The sequence below is a fragment of the Schistocerca americana genome, chromosome 1, assembly GCF_021461395.2.
Source record: "Schistocerca americana isolate TAMUIC-IGC-003095 chromosome 1, iqSchAmer2.1, whole genome shotgun sequence".
Classification (NCBI taxonomy): Eukaryota; Metazoa; Arthropoda; class Insecta; order Orthoptera; family Acrididae; genus Schistocerca; species Schistocerca americana.
In genome coordinates, this window is record NC_060119.1 from 690,859,774 (window position 1) to 690,883,940 (window position 24,167).

The 24,167-nt window shown below is 44.1% G+C and overlaps 1 protein-coding gene across 5 annotated transcripts in view; it reads left to right on the plus strand.

Annotated features, from left to right (window-relative positions):
• LOC124609238 overlaps window positions 1-24,167 on the plus strand; it is a 330,778-nt gene that overhangs the window by 23,475 nt on the left and 283,136 nt on the right. For 4 of the 5 annotated variants that reach the window (XM_047140056.1, XM_047140060.1, XM_047140057.1 and 1 more), the window contains exons 4-5: window positions 14,371-14,506; window positions 14,589-14,635. In XM_047140056.1, coding sequence (XP_046996012.1) covers window positions 14,371-14,506; window positions 14,589-14,635 — 183 coding nt within the window. The remainder of the gene's footprint in view (window positions 1-14,370; window positions 14,507-14,588; window positions 14,636-24,167) is intronic. The other variant, XM_047140059.1, reaches the window with a different exon arrangement.

Here is a 24,167-nt window from a genome sequence, read left to right on the forward strand (position 1 = left end):
CCCTGCCATGACTCCTGGACAGGTCTGGGTGCATAACCAAATGTTTCAACACTTATTGGTAGCTAGCCGGTGTCATATCCTTGCCCTTTTTAACCATCCCTGGCGTGATGGGAAATTTCTTTCCCAGTGGCGAGAAAGTGTTGCTATCCCCATTATGAAATCAGGTAAACTACCTCTTCAGATGCGCAGCTATTGTCTGATCAATTAACCAATGTCGTCTGCAAGTTACTTGAAGGGTACAATGAGTCGAATGCAGTATTGGATCCTTGAATCCCGGGACCTTTTGGTTTTGACCCAGAGTGATGTTTGACAATGCTGCTATGCTACAAATAATTTATTCCACCTGGAGTCTGCTACTCGAACAACTTTTGCCAGGCATCAACACTTTGTTGCAGTATTCTTTGATCTGCATAAAGCTTATGATACCTCATGGCACCACTACATCTTTTCCACCTTACATGAGTGGGGTCTCAGTGGCTCACTCCCAGTTTTTATCCAGAACTTTCTTTCATGTCGCACTTGTCAGGTACATGTTGGTGCCTCCCATAGCAGCTCTCATTTGCAGGTGAATAGGGCTCAATACGTTTCTGTTTTGAGTGTCTCTTTTTGGTGGCTGTCAGTGGTCTGGTGGCAGCTGTGTGACCTATGGTGCCCCATCTTTCTATGCTGAAGGCTTTTGCAGGTACTTTTGTTTATCTGTGATGTGCATTGCTGAACAGACTGCAGGGAGCAGTATGATCAGTGCAGTCTTGGGCTCTCACTCGAGGCTTCCACATTTCAGCTGCTGACACCTGTGTTATGCATTCTGTTGTCGCCACTCAGTGCATCCCAATCTAAATCTGTATCTTTATGGCTGGTCCATCAATGTAGTGGATTCTCAGCATTTTTTGGACTAGTCTTTGATGCCCTATTGAAATGAAATCCCATCTTTGTCAACTAATGCAATACCAATTGATACACAGACTACTCTACTCTCTTGCAGCTCCAAAGCATTGGTACAGTCCCATCTACATTATGGGAGTCTTGCATACAACTTGGCATCACCTTCGATGGTACAGATGCTGAACCTGCAACATTACAGATGTTGGACCTTACACACCATTGTGAGGTACGACTGGTAGCTGGAAACTTTTGGACTAGACCCGTGATCAGTCTCCTAGCATCTTCTGCACCAACAACAGTTGATCACTTATGTGTTACGCATCTGCTGCTGATACGATGATCCCCCTCCCGCAGCGGCGGCCTAGGTCTGTAGTTAAGATTGCCATCCACATCCAGTCCCTCCCTTTTTTCCCAGGAACTCCAGCTTTCCCCTCTAGAACCTCTTCTCTGGACCCACTCATGTACATCTCTGGTGCATCCAAGGTACACAGCTTTACCTTGACCTATTAAAAGGTCCGAAAGACTTGGCTTCACCGGAAGTCCTCCACCACCAATTCTTCTCCATTCTCAGCATGTTTTTGGTTTCAAAAGTAGTGTATACTGATGGGTCGATGGTTACTGTTCACACTGGCTTTGATTATATTCATGCAAGATGTAATTAATGTCAATCCTTGCTGTGTGGGTGCAGTGTTTTCACTGTGGAGTTGTTAGCCATCTCTCTTGCTCTTGAGCAAATCCATTCCTGTACTGGTGAGTCCTTCCTCTTCTGTAGTGACTCCTTGAACAGTTAACAAGCTCTTGACCAGTGTTACCATCACCATCCCTTGGTCGTGACTATCCAGGACTCCCTTTTTGCCCTCGAACAATGTGGACACTCAGTGGTCTGTGTCTGGACACTGGAACACATTGGGGTTCCAGGGAATGAATTCACTGTCAGGCTGGACAGTTTGGTACCGAAAAGCTGCCTCTTGGGATTGGTATTAGAGAACCAGACCTTTGATCAGTATTATGTCCTCAAGTTCTGGGGATTTGGAGTACAGAATGGCACACTCTGACTTGGCAAACAAACTACAGGCAATGAAGGAGACCATGAATTTGTGAAGGTCCTCCATGCGGACCTCTCATGAGGACTTCATCATTCTTTGCGTTGGCCGTATTTTGCTGACTCGTGGTTATCTCTGGCATGAGAATCCGTCCCACTCTCATTGTGGTGCCCATTTTTGTGGTTGACATTTTGCTGCACTGCCCTAACCTAGCTGCCCTGCAGTGGACTTTTCATCTTCTAGACTTGATACCCCTGGAGTTAATAGATGACGCCTCAGCAACTGAGCTGGTTATACAGGTTATTCGTGAAGGGAGTTTTTATCGGTCTCTCTAAAGGAGGGCACCTCAGCCTTGTGGGCCCATTGAGGTGTTGGCAAAATGCCCTGTTTTGTCTCCTTTGCCCCAACTAGCCAATGGCTGTCTGTGCTTGGTGGTCTGCCATCGCCCTCTCCCTACCTGTTCTTTAGCTCATGTTCCCCTTCTCGCGTGTTCTGTTGTACTTGGTGTTCTTCTTCTGTTGTCCTGTGCTTCTCTCGCCCTGTCCATGTCACTAGTCTTTTCTGTCTATTATTGGGTGCACTGTCTCTGATAAGTGGCAGGGGGGTGGGGGAGGTATCCCCCCATTGCACTGTCTGCCTTTGAGGGCCTCCAGCTGCTCCCTGGATGGAGCAATCACCTGCCTTTCTTCTTTCCCCCCCTTTTCTTCTTTGTTGTTCCTTTCTCTAAATTTTTTGACCTTCAATGACTTTGGCATTTTCTTTCCTTGGGTTTTGCGCACTAGGCCCTTCTTTGGTATGTAGTTTTGTTGAATAGCCTGTTCCAGGTAGGATGGACTGATGATTTCGCATTTTGGACCCTTTGATCTTAAACCAACTAATTAAATCATCTGTGTCTCCTTTGCAAAAGTAATCTCTGGCATTTACCACTGGGTTCTGCAATAGTGGGGACACCCTCTGGCTGTGTTGATCTCCATTTTCTCATTCATCATGTTGCCTCATATCTTTTGTTTACTTACCATGCTCTTTATCCACCTGCATTAGCGCTCTAAATGCTATGCTTTTCTACAACTGTAACCGTGGATTTGAAGGTAGTGTTGCTAAAAGCCCCCTCAGTACCCAGGAACATGCAGAGAACAATTTCCTGCGAATGTAGATCTCTTTCCACATTCCCAACACGTTGACAAGGTGTATCGCATGATTTGCCTGATGGTTGTGCTTGTTGGTTTTCATGTAGAGGAACCATCATTAACCTTCTTTCTGAAACATGCTCTTCAATCAGTTTTTTCTGATGTCTTTAGAAGAAAGGAAGACAATCTGTTTGGTCTTATGTCCTTAGTCTTGGTATGATCACTTCTGTTTGGGTTTGGGATAAAGACAACATCCAAGCGTAAGCAATGACTCTAGCTGCTTGAATGACCTCTCATTCTTGTTGCATTTGAACTAAAAAGATTCCTCAAGACTTGGTGAATTTTGTGGTTGAAACATTCTTACCGCCCACTGAATCTGCTTTAGTTACTGATTCTTGGTCTTTTTTATCTGCCAGAGTGCATGGGATCTTGAGCAGCATATCCAGTGCCTCATGCACTGTCTTTGTAAACCAGCAATCCTCCTCCCTTACAGTCCTTCTAGGCTCTGTTGGCATTCTTGTCATAATTTTCTTAAGTCTGGGCATAGCAGCTGTAATCTCTACCTCCTCACATGATACTTTGTTGTTGAGCCTATCTGCGACTCAGCATCTCCGCTATATCATGAGTAGCAACTTTCATTTCCATAATGTTATTATATGAGATACTGAATTTGACTGGTTTGATGCGGCCCACCACAAATTCCTCTCCTGCGCTAACCTCTTCATCGCAGGGCAGGAAACGTGCACCCTCTGTCCTCAGTTATTTGTTGGATATATTCTAGTGTCCTTCTTCCCTTATACTTCTTACCCTCAGCAGCTCCCAAGCTAGTAGCATGTAGGTTATTCCCACATGTTGTAACACATGTCCTATCACTTCATCCTTCTTGTGATTGTTTTCCATTTGCTCTGTTTTTCACTGATCCTCCGGAGAACCACCTCATCCCTTATCTTATCAGTCCACCTAATTTTCAACGTTATCTGGAGCACCACATCTCACATGCTTAGATTATCTTCTGTTCCAGTTTTCCCACTTCCTGTGAATGCTGTGCTGCAAATATATATTCACAGAAATTTCTTCCTTAAATTGTTTGATTCCAGTAGACTTCTCTTGACCAGGAATGCCCTGATTGCCTGTACAAGTCTTCTTTTTGTGTCATCCTTGCTTTGTCCATAATGAGTTTTTTGCTTCGAAAGTAGAATAATTCCTTAACTTCGTCTACTTCATGGTCACCATTCTTGATTTTAAGTTTCTCGCTACTCTCATTTCTGCTACTTTTGTTACTTTCATCCTTCTACGGTTTACTCTCAATCCAGATTCTGTACTCATTAGAAAATCCATTCCAGTCATCGGGTTCCATAAGCCCTAATCACTTTCACTGAGGATTGCAATGTCGTCACTGAGTCTTATCATTGAGATCCTTTGGTTCTGAATTTTAATCCTGCTCTTGAACTTTTCTTTCGTTACTGTCATTACTTCTTCGGTGTATGGTTTGAACATTAAGTGCGAAATACTGCATCCCTCTCTAGTACTTGTACATATGTTATGCTACCTGTCTTTTTTTGAATGCTTTTTCTAGGTTGATAAATCCTATTAGCATGCCTTGGTTTTCTTCAGCCTGGCTTCTGTAACCAAGTGCACTATCCTAAAGCTAAACTGATTGTCATCTTTCAGATTCTTACTAGTCCTTTCCATTCTTCTGTGTATAATTCTTGTCAGCACCTTGGATGCATGAGTTATTAAGCTGATTGTTCGATAGTCCTCACTCTTATTTGCCCTTGTTAGCTTCGAAATTGTGTGGAAGACATTTTTTGAAAAGTCTGATGGTACGTTGCAGTCACGTGGGTTCTACACACCAACACAAATAGTTGTTTGGTTGCCACTTCCACCAGTGATTTTAGAAATTCCAGTAGAATTCTATCTATCCCTTCTGCCTTATTTGATTTCAAGTCTTTTGAGCCTTCTTAAATGCTGACTGTAATTCTGCATCCCCTTTGTCTTCAATATTGACTCCCAATTCCTTGTTCTGTCATGTCATCAGACAAGTCCTCCCTCTCATAGAGGCCTTCAATGTACTCTTTCCAGCTACCCACTGTTCCCTCTGCACTTCATAGTGGGATTCCCATTGCACCTTTAATGTTACCACCCTTGCTTTTAATATCACTGAAGGTTGTTTTGACTTTGCTGTATGCTGAAGTAGCCCTCCTGACAGTCATTCCTTTTTCTTTCCTGCCTTAGCTGCCCTGTGCTTCCTATTTATTTCATTCCCAAGGAATTTATATTGCTGTATTCGTGTCTCCCCCTGCACATTTTCCCCCAGCAGGTCTGGGGGCTAGAATAGGCCCTAGGTATTCCTGCATGTCGTAAGAGGCAACTAAAAGAAGTCTCTCACATTTCAGCCTTTATGTGATGGTCTCCTGTAGGGTTTGACCTCAATTTTTCAAAATTTTCCCAAAGAGCGAGCCAATTAGGGAAGAGCGCCTTACGTGGTGCGTAGTGGTGTCCATCATGTGCTGAGACCTCTTGCATCCTTCGTCAACGTGGATCTGCACTTCTGCTCATTCTCCAGGTGTTGAGTGAGGTCACCCTCCTGGGTGCATTTCCCTCCATCCCCCGTGCAGTATCGATTTCTGCGCTGTTGACGATAATGGACTTCTTAGCTCGTTTGCACCTGATATCCAGCACGGTAGGCAGACCGTTATGGTGGGGCCGCCATGTACCCTGTTGGTTGTAGCTCCCTGACCCCACAGGGATTGCTTTGCCGATGCCTGTAGGGTCCGAGGGATAATCAGGTTGCCACTGGTGCCTTCATCTTGGCCTTCGAGGGTGACACATTTTCCGAGAAGGTCAAGGTGATAGTCTGCTGCTGTGATGTAAAGCCATATATCCCTCCCCTGATGCGGCACTTCAAGTGCTGGAAGTTTGACCATATGTCTTTCTGCTGTTCTTCCAGCGTCACTTGTTGGGATTGTGGACGTCCTTCACATCCCAATACTCCCTGTGCGCTACCTCCCATCTGTGTCTTTCGCATTCGGGACAACGATGGTTCAATCCCGCGTCCAGCCATCCTGATTTAGGTTTTCCGTGATTTCCCTAAATCACTCCAGGTAAATGCCGGGATGGTTCCTTTAAATAGGGCACGGCCGATTTTCTTCCCCATCCTTCTCTAATTCGATGAGACTGATGACCACGCTGTTTGGTCTCTTCCCCCAAACAAACCAACCAACCCATCTGTGTTTACTGCGGAGAGCAGCATTCACCTAGCTCACTAGACTGCAGGGTTCTCCAGAAAGAAAGAAAAATAAATACAAGACCCTGGACCAACTGACAAACACTGAGCTGAGAGAAAATATGAGAGGGTACATCCTGTGCATAAGATGTCAACCTATGCCGCTGCTACGACAACAGTTCTGATCTTCCTTTCCGCCGCATACAGTTGGCTCTCAGAGCCATCAGACTCCACCTGCCCCCTTGATGTTGGGGGGCACTTCCCTCCCTGTTGCTCCTGCACAACCTACTTCAGGAGCAACACCCCACCAACCATCGGGGACATCAGTACCCACTTCTCAGCTGGAGAAGCATAAGTCTTCTTCAGCTCCTCTTGCCAGGGAAGGGATCACTTGGGTCACTGCCTTCCCAGATTCCCACCAGTAGCAAAGCTGACATCCGCCAATGGCTGAAGCAACCACAGGTAGCTGGTTGTAGAGCTTCACGGTCCTCCTCAGTCCCTGAGACTGAATTTGTGAAGCCCTCCCAGCCGAACAAACCTTAGGAGCAGCGAAAGAAACCTAAAAAGAAAAAGACCCCAATAACCAAGGCACTGCAGTGGCACCCACACCACCACTACCTACAAGCTCTGTGTCTGAGGATGAGGTGGAGATTCTGGTGTCCACTGAGGACGTAAATCTTACTGGGCCCTCAGACACAATGGATGTTGATCGCACAGGTACTCATCTGGTGGCAACAGGTGACCCTGAGGCATAGACTGCCCCATTGAGTGTTTCATGCCTTCCCAGTCTCACGATCACGTAATATCCTCCAGTGGAATTGCAGTGGTTTTTTCCACCACCTGGCTGAGCTACGGAAACTGTTACGCTTTACACCTGCTTTCTACAATGCCCTCCAGGAGACCTGGTTCCTGGCAATGCAGACCCCTGCCCTCCATGACTGTAAGGGATTACAGGAACCATAGTGACTATAGTAGAGTGTCAGGTGGAGTTTGTGTCCATGTCCTGAACTCAGTATGTAGTGAACCTGTGACCCTTCAAACCCCTCTTGAAGCTGTGGCTGTTGGGATGAGGACGATGCAGGAAATAACTGTCTGCAATGTATATCTTCCTCAAGATGGTGCAGTAGCCCTGAACGTATTGGCTGCACTGATTGATCAACTCCCTAAACCTGTCCTACTTTTGGGAGATTTTAACATGCATAATCCCTTGTGGGATGGCGCCATACTTACTGGCCATGGTAGGGACGTCGAAAATTTACTGTCACAACACGACCTCTGCCTTTTAAATACAGGTGCCCCCACACATTTCAGTGTGGCACATGGTACACATTTGGCCATTGATCTCTCGGTTCGCAGCCCTGGCCTTCTCCCATCTATCCACTGGAGAGCACATGACGACCTGTGTGGTGGTGACCAGTTTCCCATCTTCCTGTCACTCCCCCAGCATCATGCCCACAGGTGCCTACCCAGATGGCTTTAAACAAGGCAGACTAGGAAGCCTTCACCTCTGCTGTGACCACTGAATCTCCCCTACATGGTGCCATCAATGTTGTTGTTGAGCAGCTCACTACAGCGATCAATTCCTCGTTCTTTAGGGTGCCCCCAGCGAAAGACAGTCCCTTGGTGGTAGCCGGAAGTCACTGAGGCAATTACAGATATCGGCAAGCTCTACAGCGACATAAGTGCACCCTTCACTAGAGCACCTAATAGCCTTTAAGCAGCTCCGTGCCCCCCGTTCGCCAGCTTATAAAACGACGGAAACAGGAGCGTTGGGAGAGGTACGTGTCGACCGTTGGGTGCCATACATCACCTTCCTAAGTCTGGACGAAGATCAGACATCTCTTTGGGCGCCAGACCCCAACAGGTGCCCCTGGGATAAATATCAATGGTATTTTATCTACCAATGCAAACATAATTGCCAAGCACTTTGCTGAGCACTATGCTAGAGCCTCTGCGTCGGAGAACTACCCCCAGCCTTTTGCACCCCCAAACGATGAATGGAATGGAAAGTTCTCTCATTCACTACACGCAACAGTGAACCCTATAACACCTCATTTACAGAGTGGGAGCTCCTTAGTGCCCTTGCACATTGCTCCGACACGGCCCCTGGGTTCGATCGGATCCACAGTCAGGTGATTAAACATCTCTCACCTGACTACAAGTGACATCTTGTCATCTTCAACCAGATCTGGTGCGATGGCATCTTTCCATCGCAATGGCGGGAGAGCACCATCATTCTGGTGCTCAAACCCGGTCAAAACCCACTTTATGTGGATAGGTACTGGCCCACAGCTTTACCAACTTTCTTTGTAAGCTGCTGGAACGTATGGTGTGTCGGCAGTTGGGTGAGTCCTGGAGTCTTGTGGCCTGCTGGCTCCATGTCAGCATGTCAGGGCAGCTTCCACCAGGGTCGCTCTACCACTGATAATCTTGTTGTGTCCCTTGAGTCTGCCATCCGAACAGCCTTTTCCAGACGCCAGCATCTGGTTGCTATCTTTTTTGACTTACTTAAAGCATACGATATGACCTGGCGACATCATATCCTTGCCATGTTGTATGACTGGGGTCTCTGGAGCCTGCTCCCAGTTTTTATCCAAAACTTCCTGTCACTCCGTACTGTACGTGTCCAAGTCAGTGCCTCCCATAGTTCCCCCTGTATTCAGGAGAATGGCATTCCGCAGGGCTCTGTATTGAGTGCGTCTCTATTTTTAGTGGCCATTAACGATATAGCAGCAGTTGTCGGGTCGTCGGTCTCACCTCTGTGTGCGGATGACTTCTGCATTTCGTACCGCTCCTCTGGTACTGGTGTTGCTGAGCGGTACCTACAGGGAGCCATTCACAAGGTGCAGTCATGGGCTCTAGCCAATGGCTTCCAGTTTTCAGCTGTGAAGTCGTGTGTCCTGCATTTCTGCCTGCATCGCACCATTCATCCAGAACCAGAACTTTACCTTAATGATGATCCACTCACTGTATTGGAGACATATCAATTCTTAGGACTGGTTTTCGACACCTGATTGACTTGGTTACCTCACCTTCGTCAGCATAAGAGGAAATGCTGGCAGCACCTCAATGCTCTCTGCTGCCTGAGCAACACAAACTAGGGTGCAGATCGTTGTACACTGCTGTAGCTCTACACAGCCCTTGTTCAATCCCGCCTTGACTGTGGGAGTCTGGTTTACGGTTTGGCGGCACCCTCAATATTGCGTTTACTTGACCCAGTGCACCACTGTGGAGTTCGCCTAGCGATGGGAGCTTTTAGAACGAGTCTGGTGACCAGGTCCTGGTGGAGACCGGAATTCATCCATTGAAGGTTAGGTGTGCACAACTGCTCGCCAGTGACATTCGACACGTTCGTAGTTCTCCTGTGCATCCAAATTACAGTCTCCTTTTCCCACCAATGGCGGTTCATCTCCGGCATCGGCGGCCCAGGTCAGAGCTTACGATTGCAGTTCGTGTCCGCTCCCTTTTATCTGAACTGGAGTCCTCCCCATTACCACCTCTTCTTGAGGTCCATTCACATATGCCTCCATGGTGTACACCTAGGCCACAGATTCTTCTCCTCCTTTCGCATGGCTTTAAGGACTCCATTAAACCTGCGGCTCTCCGCTATCACTTCCTCTCGATTCTCGACATGTACCAGGGCCATGAAGTGGTTTACACTGATGGCTCAATGGCTGATGGTCACAAAGGCTTTGCGTACATTCATGCAAGACATATTGAACAGCACTCTTTGCCAGATGGCTGCAGTGTTCTCACTGCAGAGGTGGCGGCCATATCTCGTGCTCTTGAGCACGTCTGCTCATGCCCTGGTGAGTCATTTCTCCTGTGTACTGACTCCTTGAACAACCTACAAGCTATCGACCAGTGCTACCCTCACCATCCTTCTGTAGCATCCATTCAGGAGTCCATCTATGCCTTGGAACGGTCCCGGTATTCAGTGGTGTTTGTGTGGACCCCGGGACACGTCAGAATCCCAGGCAACGAACTTGGCATCAGGCTTCTGTAGATGAGCATCTCCGAAACTGACCTGCGTTCTGTCTTATGCCGCAGGGTTTTTCGGCTTTGAGAGACAAAATGGCAGAACAGTATGCACAACAAACTGCGTGTCATTAAGGAGACTATGAATGTGTGGAAGTCTTCCATGTGGTCCTCTCGCATGGAATTGGTTGTCCTCTGCCTGCTCCGCATTGGCCACACTTGGCTAACGCGAGGTTACTGCCTCCATCACGAGGACCCACCTCGGTGTCGCTGTGGCTCACAAATGACGGTCGTCCACCTCTTGCTGGACTGCCCACTTTTAGCCGCTCTGCGGTAGACTTTTAACTTTCCCAGCACCCTACCTTCAGTGTTGGGTGACAATACTTTAACAGCGGCTTTAGTTTTATGTTTTATTCGTGAGGGTGGGTTTTATCATTTGATCTAAGTTTTAGCGCATGTCATTTGTCCCTCTGTGTCTTCCACCCTAGTGCTTTTAGGATGGAGGTTTTAATGTGTTGCAGAGTGGCTGGCTTCTCCTTTTTATTCTCATGGTCAGCCAGCCATGGTAATCTGCTCTCTTGTTTTGATCTCTTCTACATGTTTCTTGCGTCTCTCCATGGTTTTCATGTCCGATTTTGTCCATTTTAGTATTTGTTGCCCTTGTGTCATTCTTTTCTCCTTCCTTGCAGCTATGTTTTGTATGTCTTGATTATTTTACTCTCATCCTTGTGGAATTGTTTTAATCGGAACAAGGGACCGAAGTCCTAGCAGTTTGGTCCCGCCACCTCCCCCCCTCTTTTAAACCAACCAACCTGCACATATTTGTACTTCCTCCTTTCAGCGATCAATTGAAGTATTTCTTCTGCTACACAGGGTTTCTTCGCAGTTACCATCCTTGCACCTATGTTTGTTTGTCCAACATCTGTGACTGCCCTTTATAGAGACGTCCACTCCTTTTCAACTGAACTGTCTACTCTGGTATTCCTTATTGCAGTATCCACGTTCTTAGCAAACTCCAAATACATCTCCATCATTCCTCAGTACTTTAGTATCCCACTTCCTTCCACACTGATTCTTCTGGATGATTGCTTTCATTGTACTCCTTAAATTGTGACCTGACTTGCTGGGGACACTTCACAATCCAATCGCTGTCTGACCGTAATGTAATCCTGCTGGAATCTTCTTGCGTCTCCAGGTCCTTTCCAAGTACGCTAGGGTGACAAAAGTCATGTGATAGCGATATTCACATGTACAGATGGTGGTAGTATCACATACAAAAGGTATAAAAAGGTAGTGCATTGGCAGAGCTATCATTTGCACTCAGATGATTCATGGGAAGAGGTCTCCAACATTTTACAGCTGGAGCACAGGAATTAACAGACTTTGAACACAGAATGGTAGTTGGAGCTAAACATGTGGAACATTCCATTTTGGAAATTGTTAGGGAATTCAATACTCCGTGATCCGCAGTGTCAAGAGTGTCCCAAGAATACCACATTTCAGGCAGTACCTTTCACCACAGACAATGCAGTGGCCAACAGCCTTCACTTAACGACAGAGCAGCTGCATGTGTGTAGAGTTGTCAGTGGTAACAGATAAGCAACACTGCTTGAAATAACAATTGAAATCAGAGTGAGATGTACAACAAACATATTCGTCAGGACAGTGCAGCAAAATTTGGCATTAATGGGCTATGGCAGCAGATGACCGACGCAAATGCCCTTGCTAACAGCACATCATCACCTGCAGCTTCTCTCCTGGGCTTGTGACCATATCAGTTGGACCCTAGACAACTGGAAAATATGGCCTTGTCAGATGAGCTGCAGTTTCAGCTGGGTAGAGGTGATGCTAGTGTTAGTGTGACGCAGATCCCATGAAGCCATGGACCCAAGTCGTCAACAAGTCACTGTGCAAGCTGGTGGTTGCTCCATAATTGTGTGGGCTGTATATACATGGTTTGGACTAGGACCTCTGGATGTTGAGTTACTTGGAGCCCATTTGCAACCATTCATGGAAGTCATGTTCCCGAACAGTGATGGATGACAATGCACCATATCACTGGGCCACAATTGTTTGAAGAACATTTTGAACAGTCCGAGCATGTAGTATGGCCACTCAGATAACCTAACATGAATCACATCAAACATTTATGGGACATAATTGAGAGGTTAGTTTGTGCACAAAATCCTGCATTGGTGACATTTTCACACTTACGGACTGCTATAGAGACAATATGGCACACTATTTCTGCAGGGGACTTCCAGCGGCTTGTTGAGTCCATTACTGCACTACACTCGGTAAATGGAGGTCTGACAATGTAGGGAGGTATCCCACGACTTTTGTCACCTCATTGTATATCTCCTCCTCTTGTGATTATTGAACAGTGCATTTGCTATTACTATCTGAAATTTATTTGCAGAACTCAGTTAGCCCTTTCCTCTCTCATTCCTGTTACCAAGCCCATATTCTCTCATAACTCTTTCTTCTGTTCCTCCTCCTACACCTGCAATCCAGTGCCCCATGATTATTAGATTTTCATCTCCTTTTACATACTGAATTACCTGCTCAGAACACTCATATAGTTTCTCCATCTTTTCATCTTCTGCTTACCACATTGGGTGGTATACCTGAGCTATCGTTGTTTGCATAAGTTTGCTGTTGAATCTGATGGTAATGAACCTATCACTGAACTGTTCAAAGTAGTCACTGTCTGCCCTATCTTCTGTTCATAACAAATCTTGCCCCTGTTTTAACATTTTCTGCTGCCATTCTTACCCTATATTCTTCTGACTGGAAATCCTTGTCTTCTTTCCATTTCACTTCACTGACCCATATGATATCTAGATTGAGCCTATGTTCCAACTTGTGATGTTCCATGTTGTATGCCTCATAGAATGTCGTACTGATGCTGGTTATTCCACCTTTTACTCAGGTTAACCTCCTCCTTGGCATTCTCTTTCTGGAGATCTGAATGCCTTGTAGGTACGTTTTATGTCTCTTCAGCGCAGTGGTTTCCATTACCCCTTCTGCATCCCCATGCTGTTGGTCATTGCTTTTTCTTCCGCTTTTTAGGAGCACTTTCCCACTGCAAGAGCAAGATGTTCTGCAAGCAGATGATGAATAAATAAAAACTTTGTTTCTCCCTTTACCCAAGACATTGTTACATTAATTCAGCAACTGGATCAGGGAGTCATATCATCATTTAAAGCTCATTATCAATATGAACTGCACACTTAAATAATAAATCCTTATAAGGAAATGGCAACATTCTTTAAATCTGACGACTGTTGCTTATTCAATAGGCCTAGCATGGCATAGTATGTCAGATCCCAATTAGGAATTGCTGGAACAAGTTTTCCATTGAAGAAAACACGACATATGGAGAACGTAGTGACACGTGTTACAACAACAATGACATTCAGTCTGCATGCTGTGTTCTCCAGTGTAATACGTGAAACATTGAACAATGTAAATAAAGTCTTATGTGGGTCAAGACACAAAGTGAATCAAATCACTTGATGAGCATAAAACAATATGCGCAAAAGAAAATGTAGGAAGTAGTCTGCGAAAAAAGGTTATTAACTTTTTTAAAGCAGTGGGAAAATGAAACTACAGTTGCTTGTAGACAGTGTTGAAAATTCTCATGTACTTTGTTGTGTATTTTATATAAAGTACTGCAGTACATAATTTGATTTGAAGTTACTGTAATATTATAGTTTGGTCACCAATTGAGTGAGGTTTACGTAATTAATGCATTAGGTAAGTTTTTTTAAATGTTTTACTTCTAATGCCTTTTAAGTGTAAATTCTGAACAGTATATAGTACAGTATAGCATTGCATTATGTGCTTTTCCAAACTTTACGTGTGTAGTTTGTCCTTTCACAGCTCACTCGTGGTATACCACAGTTAAGCCATAATTCAGGGCTAAAGTGTGTCCCCCGACAATCAAGTTGTATCAGCTTCTAGTGTGTTTTCAGAATTGTGGTTTGGTATTTACATAATAAAAAGATGTGAAAACTGAGATTTGTTAACATTTACACTTGGTTTTTACTAATTTTTAAATTGTATTTTCATTTTATGCTAGAATATGACATGTTTATGTTTCCAATTTTAGGCATACTATAGGGCAGCAAAAGCAGCATTGGGAAGTGGTGACACTGACAAGGCTCTGCATTTTATAGAAAGAGGCATCCGTGCTTGTGCAAACCCTGCAGATTTACACAAGCTGAAAGCTGAAATAACTGGTAATAGTAAGTCTGAAAAAACTCTCATATTTGTAGATAAAGTTGTCAGTTATTTTATTCATGGTGCTTCCAATGCTGTTTGTTACAGGCTGTGCCAATTGTGACTGCAAGACTGTAGAGGATAAGCAAGAAGATGTAAGTTTTTATATGTTTAACTATTTTCCTCCTCCTCAAAAAACACTTTCTGGATTATGTATGATACCTTGTTCCAGTCATGCATGATATGTGTATCAGAGGGAATTCAATTACAGTCATAGTCTTTTCATGAGATACATATAAAACAAAGTGCTACATTGCTTAATTCTTTGTGGGACTTATATACTTTGAATATCAGCGGTGATCTCTCAGTGTCTGTGTTGTAGTGCCTGCCACTGGGATTGGATGAGCACGACCATGACACTTTCACACTCAATTAATGAGCCAATCACAAAAAATACTGTCATCCACCCCCCCCCCCTCTCTCTCTCTCTCTCTCTCTCTCTCTCTCTCTCTCTCTCTCTTTGTTGTTTATATTCGATTTTTTTAGAATTTGCGTTAAGGATTCACACATTACTCACGTGACAGTTTGTACTACCATATTTTATTTATTTGTTTCAAATCTTTATGCTACAATTTCTCACCATTGTTGTATTCATATCGGGTCTCCAGCTGCAACATCTCGACATCTGGACACAATATTTCGGCTGTCCACCTGTCCACCATCTTCAGGTGAGTAGGCCGTTGCACTATCTCTCCGGAACTGAAATCAAACAAGCCGCGGCGGTTCCTTTATACACCGACCGTGGGTCCACCACGGCTGCGCGAAAATAACTGCCTTGTAGTGACAGGCAAAACATCGCACCAGTGGTGAAAGCTCGCAGAAACGATAAATCAATATCAAACATTGTTGACAGTTCTTGAAGACTAAGACAAGGTCCATTGTTACTTAATGTCAAACAGAACAGGGTTCCAACTCTTACTTAAAGAATACCCCTTATCTCTGTTTATATTATTGTCAGATAGCCAGATTTCAATGGCTTCTTTCACTACACAGTCCCAATACCGCGACACAGGGGCAATCACTTGTGTCTCATCGTACAACATTTTATGTACTTCTGTAAAACAATGTTCTGCCACTACAAATTTTTTTGGCTGAAATAAACACGTGTGGTGGTGATGCTCCACCCAACGATCCTGGACTGTACGAATTGTTTGTCCAATATAGACCTTCCTGCAATGGCAGGGAATCTTGTAGACTCCAGGCTTTCTCAAGCCTAAATCGTCCTTCACTGAACCCAACAGGGCTCTGGTCTTAGCTGGCGGACTGAAGACATTTTTAATATTAAATTTCTTTAAAATTCTACTTATTTTTGAAGATCTTCTCCCCACAAAAGGTAGGAATGCCACCGATTTGGTTCTATCTTCCATTGGTTCCCGCGAAGGTCCAATCTGTAGAGCACGACAGAACTGATTGTCAGTATAACCATTCTGCTTGAACACAGCTTATAGATGGTCCAGTTTGTGTTTCAAACTATCTGCATCTGAGATGGCATAAGCTCTTTTTACCAATGAACATAGGACCCCGTTGTGTTGGTGCAATAGACAACAACGTGAAGATTTTGGTTCGTATGCATGGGCTTAAGATAAACACTGTGTCCTAATGTCCCATCATCCCTCCTGTAGACCAAGACATCTAAAAACGGTAGTTTTCCATCCTTTTCAACTTCCACTGTGAACTTAATATTGGGATGCAGGCAATTAAAATGATGTAGGAAATGATGTAGAGCATCCCTCCCATGTGACCAAACCATGAACATATTGTCGACGTATCTCCAGAATCAAGTTGGTTTTAAGAGCACCATCTTCAGCACCATGTCCTCAAAATATTCCATAAATAAATTGACAACTATGAGCGATAGCGGACTCCCCATAGCCACTCCATCAGTTTGTTCAAAGTATTTCTCATTAAATAAAAAATATATCAACATCAACACATGGCGACAAAGCTTAGTTGTTTCTTTGTCCACTTTTCTGTCAATTAATTGCAAAGAATCTTCAAGAGGAACTCTGGTAAACAGAGACACAACATCAATACTAAACAGCACATCTGTGGGACTGAGACACAAAGGCTTCAAACACTGAATAAAAACCAGAGAATTGGAAATATGGTGTTCACGTTCTCCGACATGGAGACTGAGAATGGAGACTAAATACTTGTAAGTAGGAGTGCCCAAATTGCTGACAATAGGCCGAAGGGGTATTCCCTGTTTGTGTACGTTAGGTAAACAGTATAATCTCGGCAGGACTGCAGCACCAAGTCAAAGTCTTTTTAAGAACATCATCAGATAATGAAGTCTTCTTCAAAAGTGAAAGTGTCTTCCATTTTATACATTCAGTTGGATCATTCTTCAATCTTCGGTATGCCGAGTCTGCAAGCAAAAGATCCAGTTTATCCACATAATCGTTCCACGAAAGAAGAACCGTTGCATTGCCCTTGTCTGCTGGAAGAATTACTAAATCCTGGTCTTCTCTGATGGAATTGATCGTGGCTCTTTCAAGCGAGGAGATGTTACGTTGCAGGGGTGGCACCCGATGCAATGTATGAGAGACCTCTTGCCTAACCTCATCAGCTAGATAGTCAGGAAACCTGGTCACCACTTGTTCAGCGGCGGAAATGGATTCTGTAATGGGAACATTCCTGGGTGTAGGTGCAAAATTCAATCCCTTTTCCAATACTGCCAGCGTAGCATCGTCCGGTTGTTTGGTTGTGAGGCCCTTTGATGACATCTGTCAACATGTTGTGATCAATCTCACAATGAATTGTTATGCCGAGAAAGTTTACGGAGCCACATCTTACAATTGTTGTTTTCGTACAACTGAGTTACACACAGAGGTGGTCGGGACTTGTGGCAGTTTATTTAGAGTGAGAGTTATGTGCAGGATACTCCTGAGAAACCGTGCTAGCTAACTCAAGCCAATTTTCGAAAACAAAGCAAAGCCCAGTCCATGCCAGTTCAAAGTTCTGCCTATGACAGTCAGAGTTCACAGTAGTAATACTAATGCCAGACTGACAGCACACTTGCTGCAAGCTCCACAGATCTCATCACAACTAACTTAGATCAACTCTGGTTTGGCTTATAAGGCTGATTGTGGGGTTGTCTCATCAGAGGGCACACTTGATGACCGGCACCCTTCGGGTCGTGACCCTACACCGGTCACAGTATTATTCGCCAGCTATGCAGTTTCTATAGTCATGTTGTGCAGTGCCACTACATCACCCCCTCCGCAGCCCCCCCCCCCCTCCCCCCCCCCCCCACACACACACAAATAGCAGCAGCAATGACCACTAGGAGAGAAGCAGGTGGTGCATGATCCAAAACAGGCCATCTGAAAAGGGGGAGGGTTGACATCCATGGACATCACTGCAGAAGCCGAGTCAGGACTAGTGTTGAGAGAAATTGATGGTTGTTGACCTGGATGGCCACGATAGTTGAGGCAGTGGTAACTGGTGACATGCAGAACACAAAAGTGAAGTGAGATAAGGAATCAATCATTACTAACCACATAGAGCCCAAACAACAGGCATCTAAGTAGAAATGCTCTCATGGCTCCATAGCATGTGGCCAGGAAGAAAACCATTGGGGATATGCTCCATTGGGTAGTGTGCTTGAGGCACAGCTCTTTCGGCCAAAGAGGGGGAGGAATTAGGATGCACAGCATTCCTCAGCCAAGGTCTAAAACGGAACTGCTTGGTTCAGGGTAATTTATGCTACCATAGTCAGTAGGGATGAAATTTGGCCCCTGGTAGCATGTCTGGCCACTTGTGTTGTACAAAGTGAGCCTGATGGTGTAACATTGGGTTCTTGCAGGAGGCAGCCACAATGTTGTGTAATGTTAAGGGAAAAGTTGAAACATCCATATATGACTCAAACTGGAAATACGTCAATTCAGTTTGGCCAAAATTTAGTTGGGTTGCTTGGGGAATATGGACAGCACTACTGCCTTTTTGTGGAACATCACTGTTCGATAGTGGACAGAATAGTGAAAATTAAATAAGTACAATATCCACTGCTTAAGGTGATGTGGACAAACCCAGTCTGGTAAGTAATGTTCAGGACCAAAGATGATGAGCAATAGGTAACAATCTGAGACAGGAAGAAATTTGTGTCCATAAAGCAATAATTTAAATATCTGAGGCGTGTGAATCATAGTAAGAGTCTCCTGCTCTATTTGAGAATAGCATTCCTGGGAATTGGATAATGTCTTAGAAGCACATGCATCATGGCGCTTAGTACCATCGATGTATTTATGGGACAAGATGCACTGATACTGTCAGGAACAAATCAGTTGCTACTATCACAGGCAGACCAGGGTTGCATCTGCATCAACATCACAGCTCTGCAATTCGCAGCTACTATCATATACAGAGCAGGGTTGTATCTGCATCAACAGCATTACTCTGCAATTCACATTTGGGGGTTTGGCAGAGGGTGTACACAACCTCTTTCAGGTTATTTCTTTAGCATTCCACACTCAGATAGCACCTGAGAAAATGAACACGTAAAAATTTCCATTCGAACTCTTGATTTCTCTTATTTTACTGTACTGTAATTTTTCTATATGTAGGTTGAAATCAACAAAATATTTTTGCTCTTGGAGGAGAAAGTTGGTGATTGAAATGTTGTGAAAAGATCTCGCCACTATGAAAAACGCCTTAGTTGTAATGAGAGCCACCCGAGCATATGCATCATATGTTACTCCGTCTCCCGTTTCATGATAATACACAATGAGCAGCCCTTCTCGGAAATTTTTCAATGTCCTCCATCAGTGCTATCTGCTAAGGATCCCATATCAACAACACTCCTGCAGAGGACAAAAAGTGCAGTGTAGGCAGCCTCTTTAGTAGACTTGTTACATCTTGTAAGTATACTAATAATAGTATGCAGTCTTTGGTTCGCCTTGTGCTCAACATGTGATGGTTCCAGTTCCAGTTGTTCAAGATTGTAATCCCTAGGTATGTAGTTGAATTTGACAGCCTTTAAATTTGTATTCCTTTTTTTTTAACCGTGATTTAACAGTGTCTGCTTTGTATCCTTGTGGAGAACCTCACGTTTTTTATTGTTTTGATTCCAAACAACTTTAGCACTGTACACATTTCTTTTCGAAATCACTTTTGACTTCGTTTTGACCTTCTGATGACTTTAATAGACAGTAAATGACAGCATCCTCTGTAAACAATCTAAGAAGACCATTCACATTGTCACTCAAATTGTTTTTTAGATTAGAAACAGCAGAGGACGTATAACACTTCCTTGGGCAATGCTAGATATTACTTCTGTTTCACTCAACGACTTTCAGTAAACTACTATGAACTGTGCCCTTTCTCACTGGAAATCATGAGTCCTTCCGCACAGCTGAGAGAATACTCCATAGGCATGCTTTTTGATTAGGAACTTTTGGTAGGCTATGTTTCCAGTTGCATTGCTTGCTTAAGACAGTCTGTAAAGCCTGGAATGCTTGTTGACAGCAACACGACTATTCGAAATGTGCACTGTGGCATTGGAGCTAGTTCATTGGCTGAGAGAATTCTGCCAGGTTTGCAGTGAATCAAATTTAGCAGTTGATCTTACCCAGAAGTACCTTTTAAGTCTTTCATATTCGGTAGTGACTGTGTTTTATCTATTGCTGGAACATAATCCTGTGCTGGATCTAGTCCATTTTCTGAGAGTTTAAATCCTAAAATGTCAAGGAAGTTTGCATGAAAGAACATTTGTGCTTTGTATTTATTTCACTGGCAGCCTATGGAATGAAGGCTTAAGCTTGTGAGGGTGATCCTCATGACTTCCACCTATGACTAAAATATCATGAAGGTATGTGACACAGATGGGAATATCTTGTAGTAACTGATCCATAAATTGTTGAAATATGGCAGGGGCTGAAGAGATTCTGAAAGCTAACCTTTGTAACTTTATAATGGTAAAGGCTCCATGGCATATTTAGCATTAGATAATCCCCTGATGCTGGAAAACAGGCTTCTGTGAGGTAAATTTTACCATATAAAGTGCTGTGCACTAATTCTGCAGAGTTGTTCTGGGATTAGTAAAGGATAAGTTCCCACTTCTACCTGTAACTTTAAAATCACCACACAGTCTCAAGGTGCCGTTGGGTTTGCATACTGTTACCAGAGGGGTGGCCTACTGACTATGGGAAATAGGTGATATGTCTTCACGAACAAGCCTGTCTAGCTCTGTTTTGAGAACATCCTTTAGTGCCAAGAGCTTGGGGTGAGCTTTGAAGAAATGTGGTGGAGCCATTACTTTGAGTGATGTGATCTTGAACATCAGTTGTCTTCTCTAATCCACCACATCATAGCTGGAGATTAATCACCTTCCTTCAGTTTCTCTTGCCAATCACAGGCTGCTGGTCGCAGGGCTTCACGATCATCTTTGCCTGAAACTAATTCAGAGAAGCCCTTGCCATCATCGAAATCATCTGAGGATAGGAAAGACAAGAAAAAGCCCTCCAAGAACAATAACATTCCAGTGGCCTCAGCCGTGTGGAGTGGCTGTGTGGTTTGAGGCGCCATGTCACGAATTGTGCGGCCCCTCCCGCTGGAGGTCTGAGCCATCCCCCAGGCATGGGATGGGCATGGGTGTGTGTGTGTGTGTGTGTGTGTGTGTGTGTGTGTGTGTGTGTGTTGTACTTAGCATAAGTTAATTTAAGTAGCGTGTAAGTCTAGAGACCAGTGACCTCAGCAGTTTGGTCCCTCAGGAATTCACACACATTTGAACAGTGGCCTCCATGCCACCAGATCCCGCCTGTACCACTACTGTGGGCAAGGCAAAGATTCCAGCACTTCCTGAGGCCCGGGTTCACACAACACAATGGAACCCGGAATCTGTGTACACTGATGCCATAACCCCTAAACCAGTGGCGGCAGATGACCCTGGGGCATAACCTGACCCCCTTGGTCCGTTCATGGCCTCATGGTACATTGACAACATTATTCTCCAGTGGAATCTTAGCAGTCTTTGCCACCACCTGGCCGGGCTATGACATCTTTTAAACACTTCCGCTGCCTTCTGCATTGCCCTTCAGGAGACTTTGTTTCAGCAACATGCAGCCCAACCATTTGTGGATACCGGGGATATTGTAAGAATCGTGCTACCTGTGATAGGAAGTTGATTGAAGTTTGCACGTATTAGCCACAGCCTGGGGGATGTTTCCAGAATGAGATTTTCACTCTGCAGCGGAGTGTGCGCTGATATGAAACTTCCTGGCAGATTAAAACTGTGTGCCGGACCAAGACTCGAACTCAGGACCTTTGCCTCTGCCATGTCTCCGCAATATCCTTTCTTTCAGGAGTGCTAGTTCTGCTGGGTTCGCAGGAGAGCTTCTGTAAAGTTTGGAAGGTAGGAGGCGAGATACTGGCAGAAGTAAAGCTGTGAGGACGGGACGCGAGTCGTGCTTGCGTAGCTCAGTTGGTAGAGCACTTGCCCGCGAAAGGCAAAGGTCCCGAGTTAGAGTCTCGGTCCGGCACACAGTTTTAATCTGCCAGGAAGTTTCAGTTATTACCCTTATTGAATCTGTGATAGTTCTCTTGTGGAACACACAACATTTGTAGCATCATACAGATCTTTGATGATGACTAGAATCCTCCATGGTTTACCATACTTCTGCAACATCTGCCACAGCACTTTGTTTCACAGCATTGAAGACCTCTCCAAAATCAGTGAATGGCAGGTACATATTTGCTTGGAATTCTTCGCTTTGCTCTGATATGATACTAAAAGTATTAATAAAATCAACACAACTTTGTTATGCCCGAAAACCGCCCTGTACTTTACACAGTCAATTTTCAAATAAATCTTTAATCATGTTTAAAATAATTTTGGTGTGACCCTTACTGGGCACTGACAGGAATGTAATACCACGGCAGTTGTTACAATCTGACAAATTTCCTTTCTTTTGGTGCTTCACCACCAATCCACTTTTTCACTCCTTTAGGGATTTCTCTTTGAGCCAAATGTGCTTCAGCAAGGGATGGAGCATGTTGACAGTACTTTTGATATCAGCTTTTAACAGCTCCGGTGCCCTGTTGTCTAGGCCTGGAGCCTTTGCATTTTGTAAGCTTCTCAAAGTACTCCTAATTTCACCCATTATGGAACATTGCAGATTTATATCTTGATCTGCTTCAATTCCTTCGGGAACATCCCTCACCTGTTCCTTTTGGTTGTCTTCATGATTTAACAACTCCTTGAAATATTCCTTCCATCTCTGTAATGCTGCATTTTGGTTTTTAGTCACCACCCCCATCCTTGCTCTTAACTAGTTCTTCATGTCATAAAATTCTTCAATGAGAGTCATTTGGTGGTATTGAGCAGCTTCTTTATATTTCCTTTTCTTGGTGCCTTTTCTGTTAACTGTGCTCCCTCATCTATCCATTTCCTTTTATCTCACCATATCTCAGTTTTCACTCTTTTGTTTGCCTCCATGTGTGTTTCATGTGTATCGATCTTCTCCACGTTTGTGTTAGAAGAATTTAACTTTTGTTTTAATTCTTTCTCACAGTTAATTTCATTCCATATGTCATTAGAGATCCATTCGTTTCTTAGATATGTCTCAAATACTAGTATATTCCCTCTAACATTCCAAAAGCTGTCTTTAAGCTTTTGCTAATGTGTTTCAATTCCTTCCTGCAGAAAGTTTTTGTCGGAGAGGACCTGGAATCTTTTTTGTAGTTCAAAGGCAAATCTTTGTTTGATGTGTTGGTCTTTTAACCTTATGACACATATTTTTTTGCTTCTTTGATTGAGCTAGGTTTTATTTGCCACTATCTTCATGCTGAACTGAGTCAGTACTAGGTACCGGTCACTTCCAATGTCCGTTCCCCTTTACTACTGACATTTAGCAGAAAGTGTTCAAACTTACGGGTTATGGGTATGTGATATGGCAAGGCCCTCATTATCTTATGGCAGTTACAATTTAGAAACAGTGTATCTCCAATGACTAGGTCATGCTCAGTGCACAGATCTATCAGCATTTCACCATTTGCATTTCTGTTCCCAATGCTGTGTTCATCTATGATGTGTTTAAGACCTTTGTTTTCTGAACCAACTTTTGCGTTCAAGTCTCCAATTGAAATTTGTGTGTCTCTGCAGTTAGTTGTCTAAGGACTCCCATTTAGCTCTGTATAAAAAGCATCCTTTAATTCTCCTTCAGCCACATGAGTAGGTGCATAGCATTGAATTACAGTGATATTTCATACATTTGTTCTAAAATGTGTGGTTGTTATCCTTTCTGACACTGGTTTCCACTGTAGTAAGCTCCTTCTGCAGTTTTTAGATAGCAAGAGTCCTACACCATTCCTATGCGTTGCATCTTTACCTGTTTGCCCTACATACAGCAACTCTCCATCATTTTGTGTTTGGACTTCCCCCCACATTCTGGCCACTGTATTGCACTTTGTCCCGCCAATATATCCAATCTGTTGTTGTTATGTTCTTGAATCCAGAGACTGGTTAGATGCATCTCTCAATGCTACACTATCCTGTGCAATCTCTGAGTAACTACTGCAACCTACATCCTTTTGAATCTGCTTAGTGTATTCATCCCTTGGTCTCCCTCTATGATTTTTACCCTCCACGCTGCCCTCCAGTACTAAATTGGTAATCCCTTGATGCCTCAG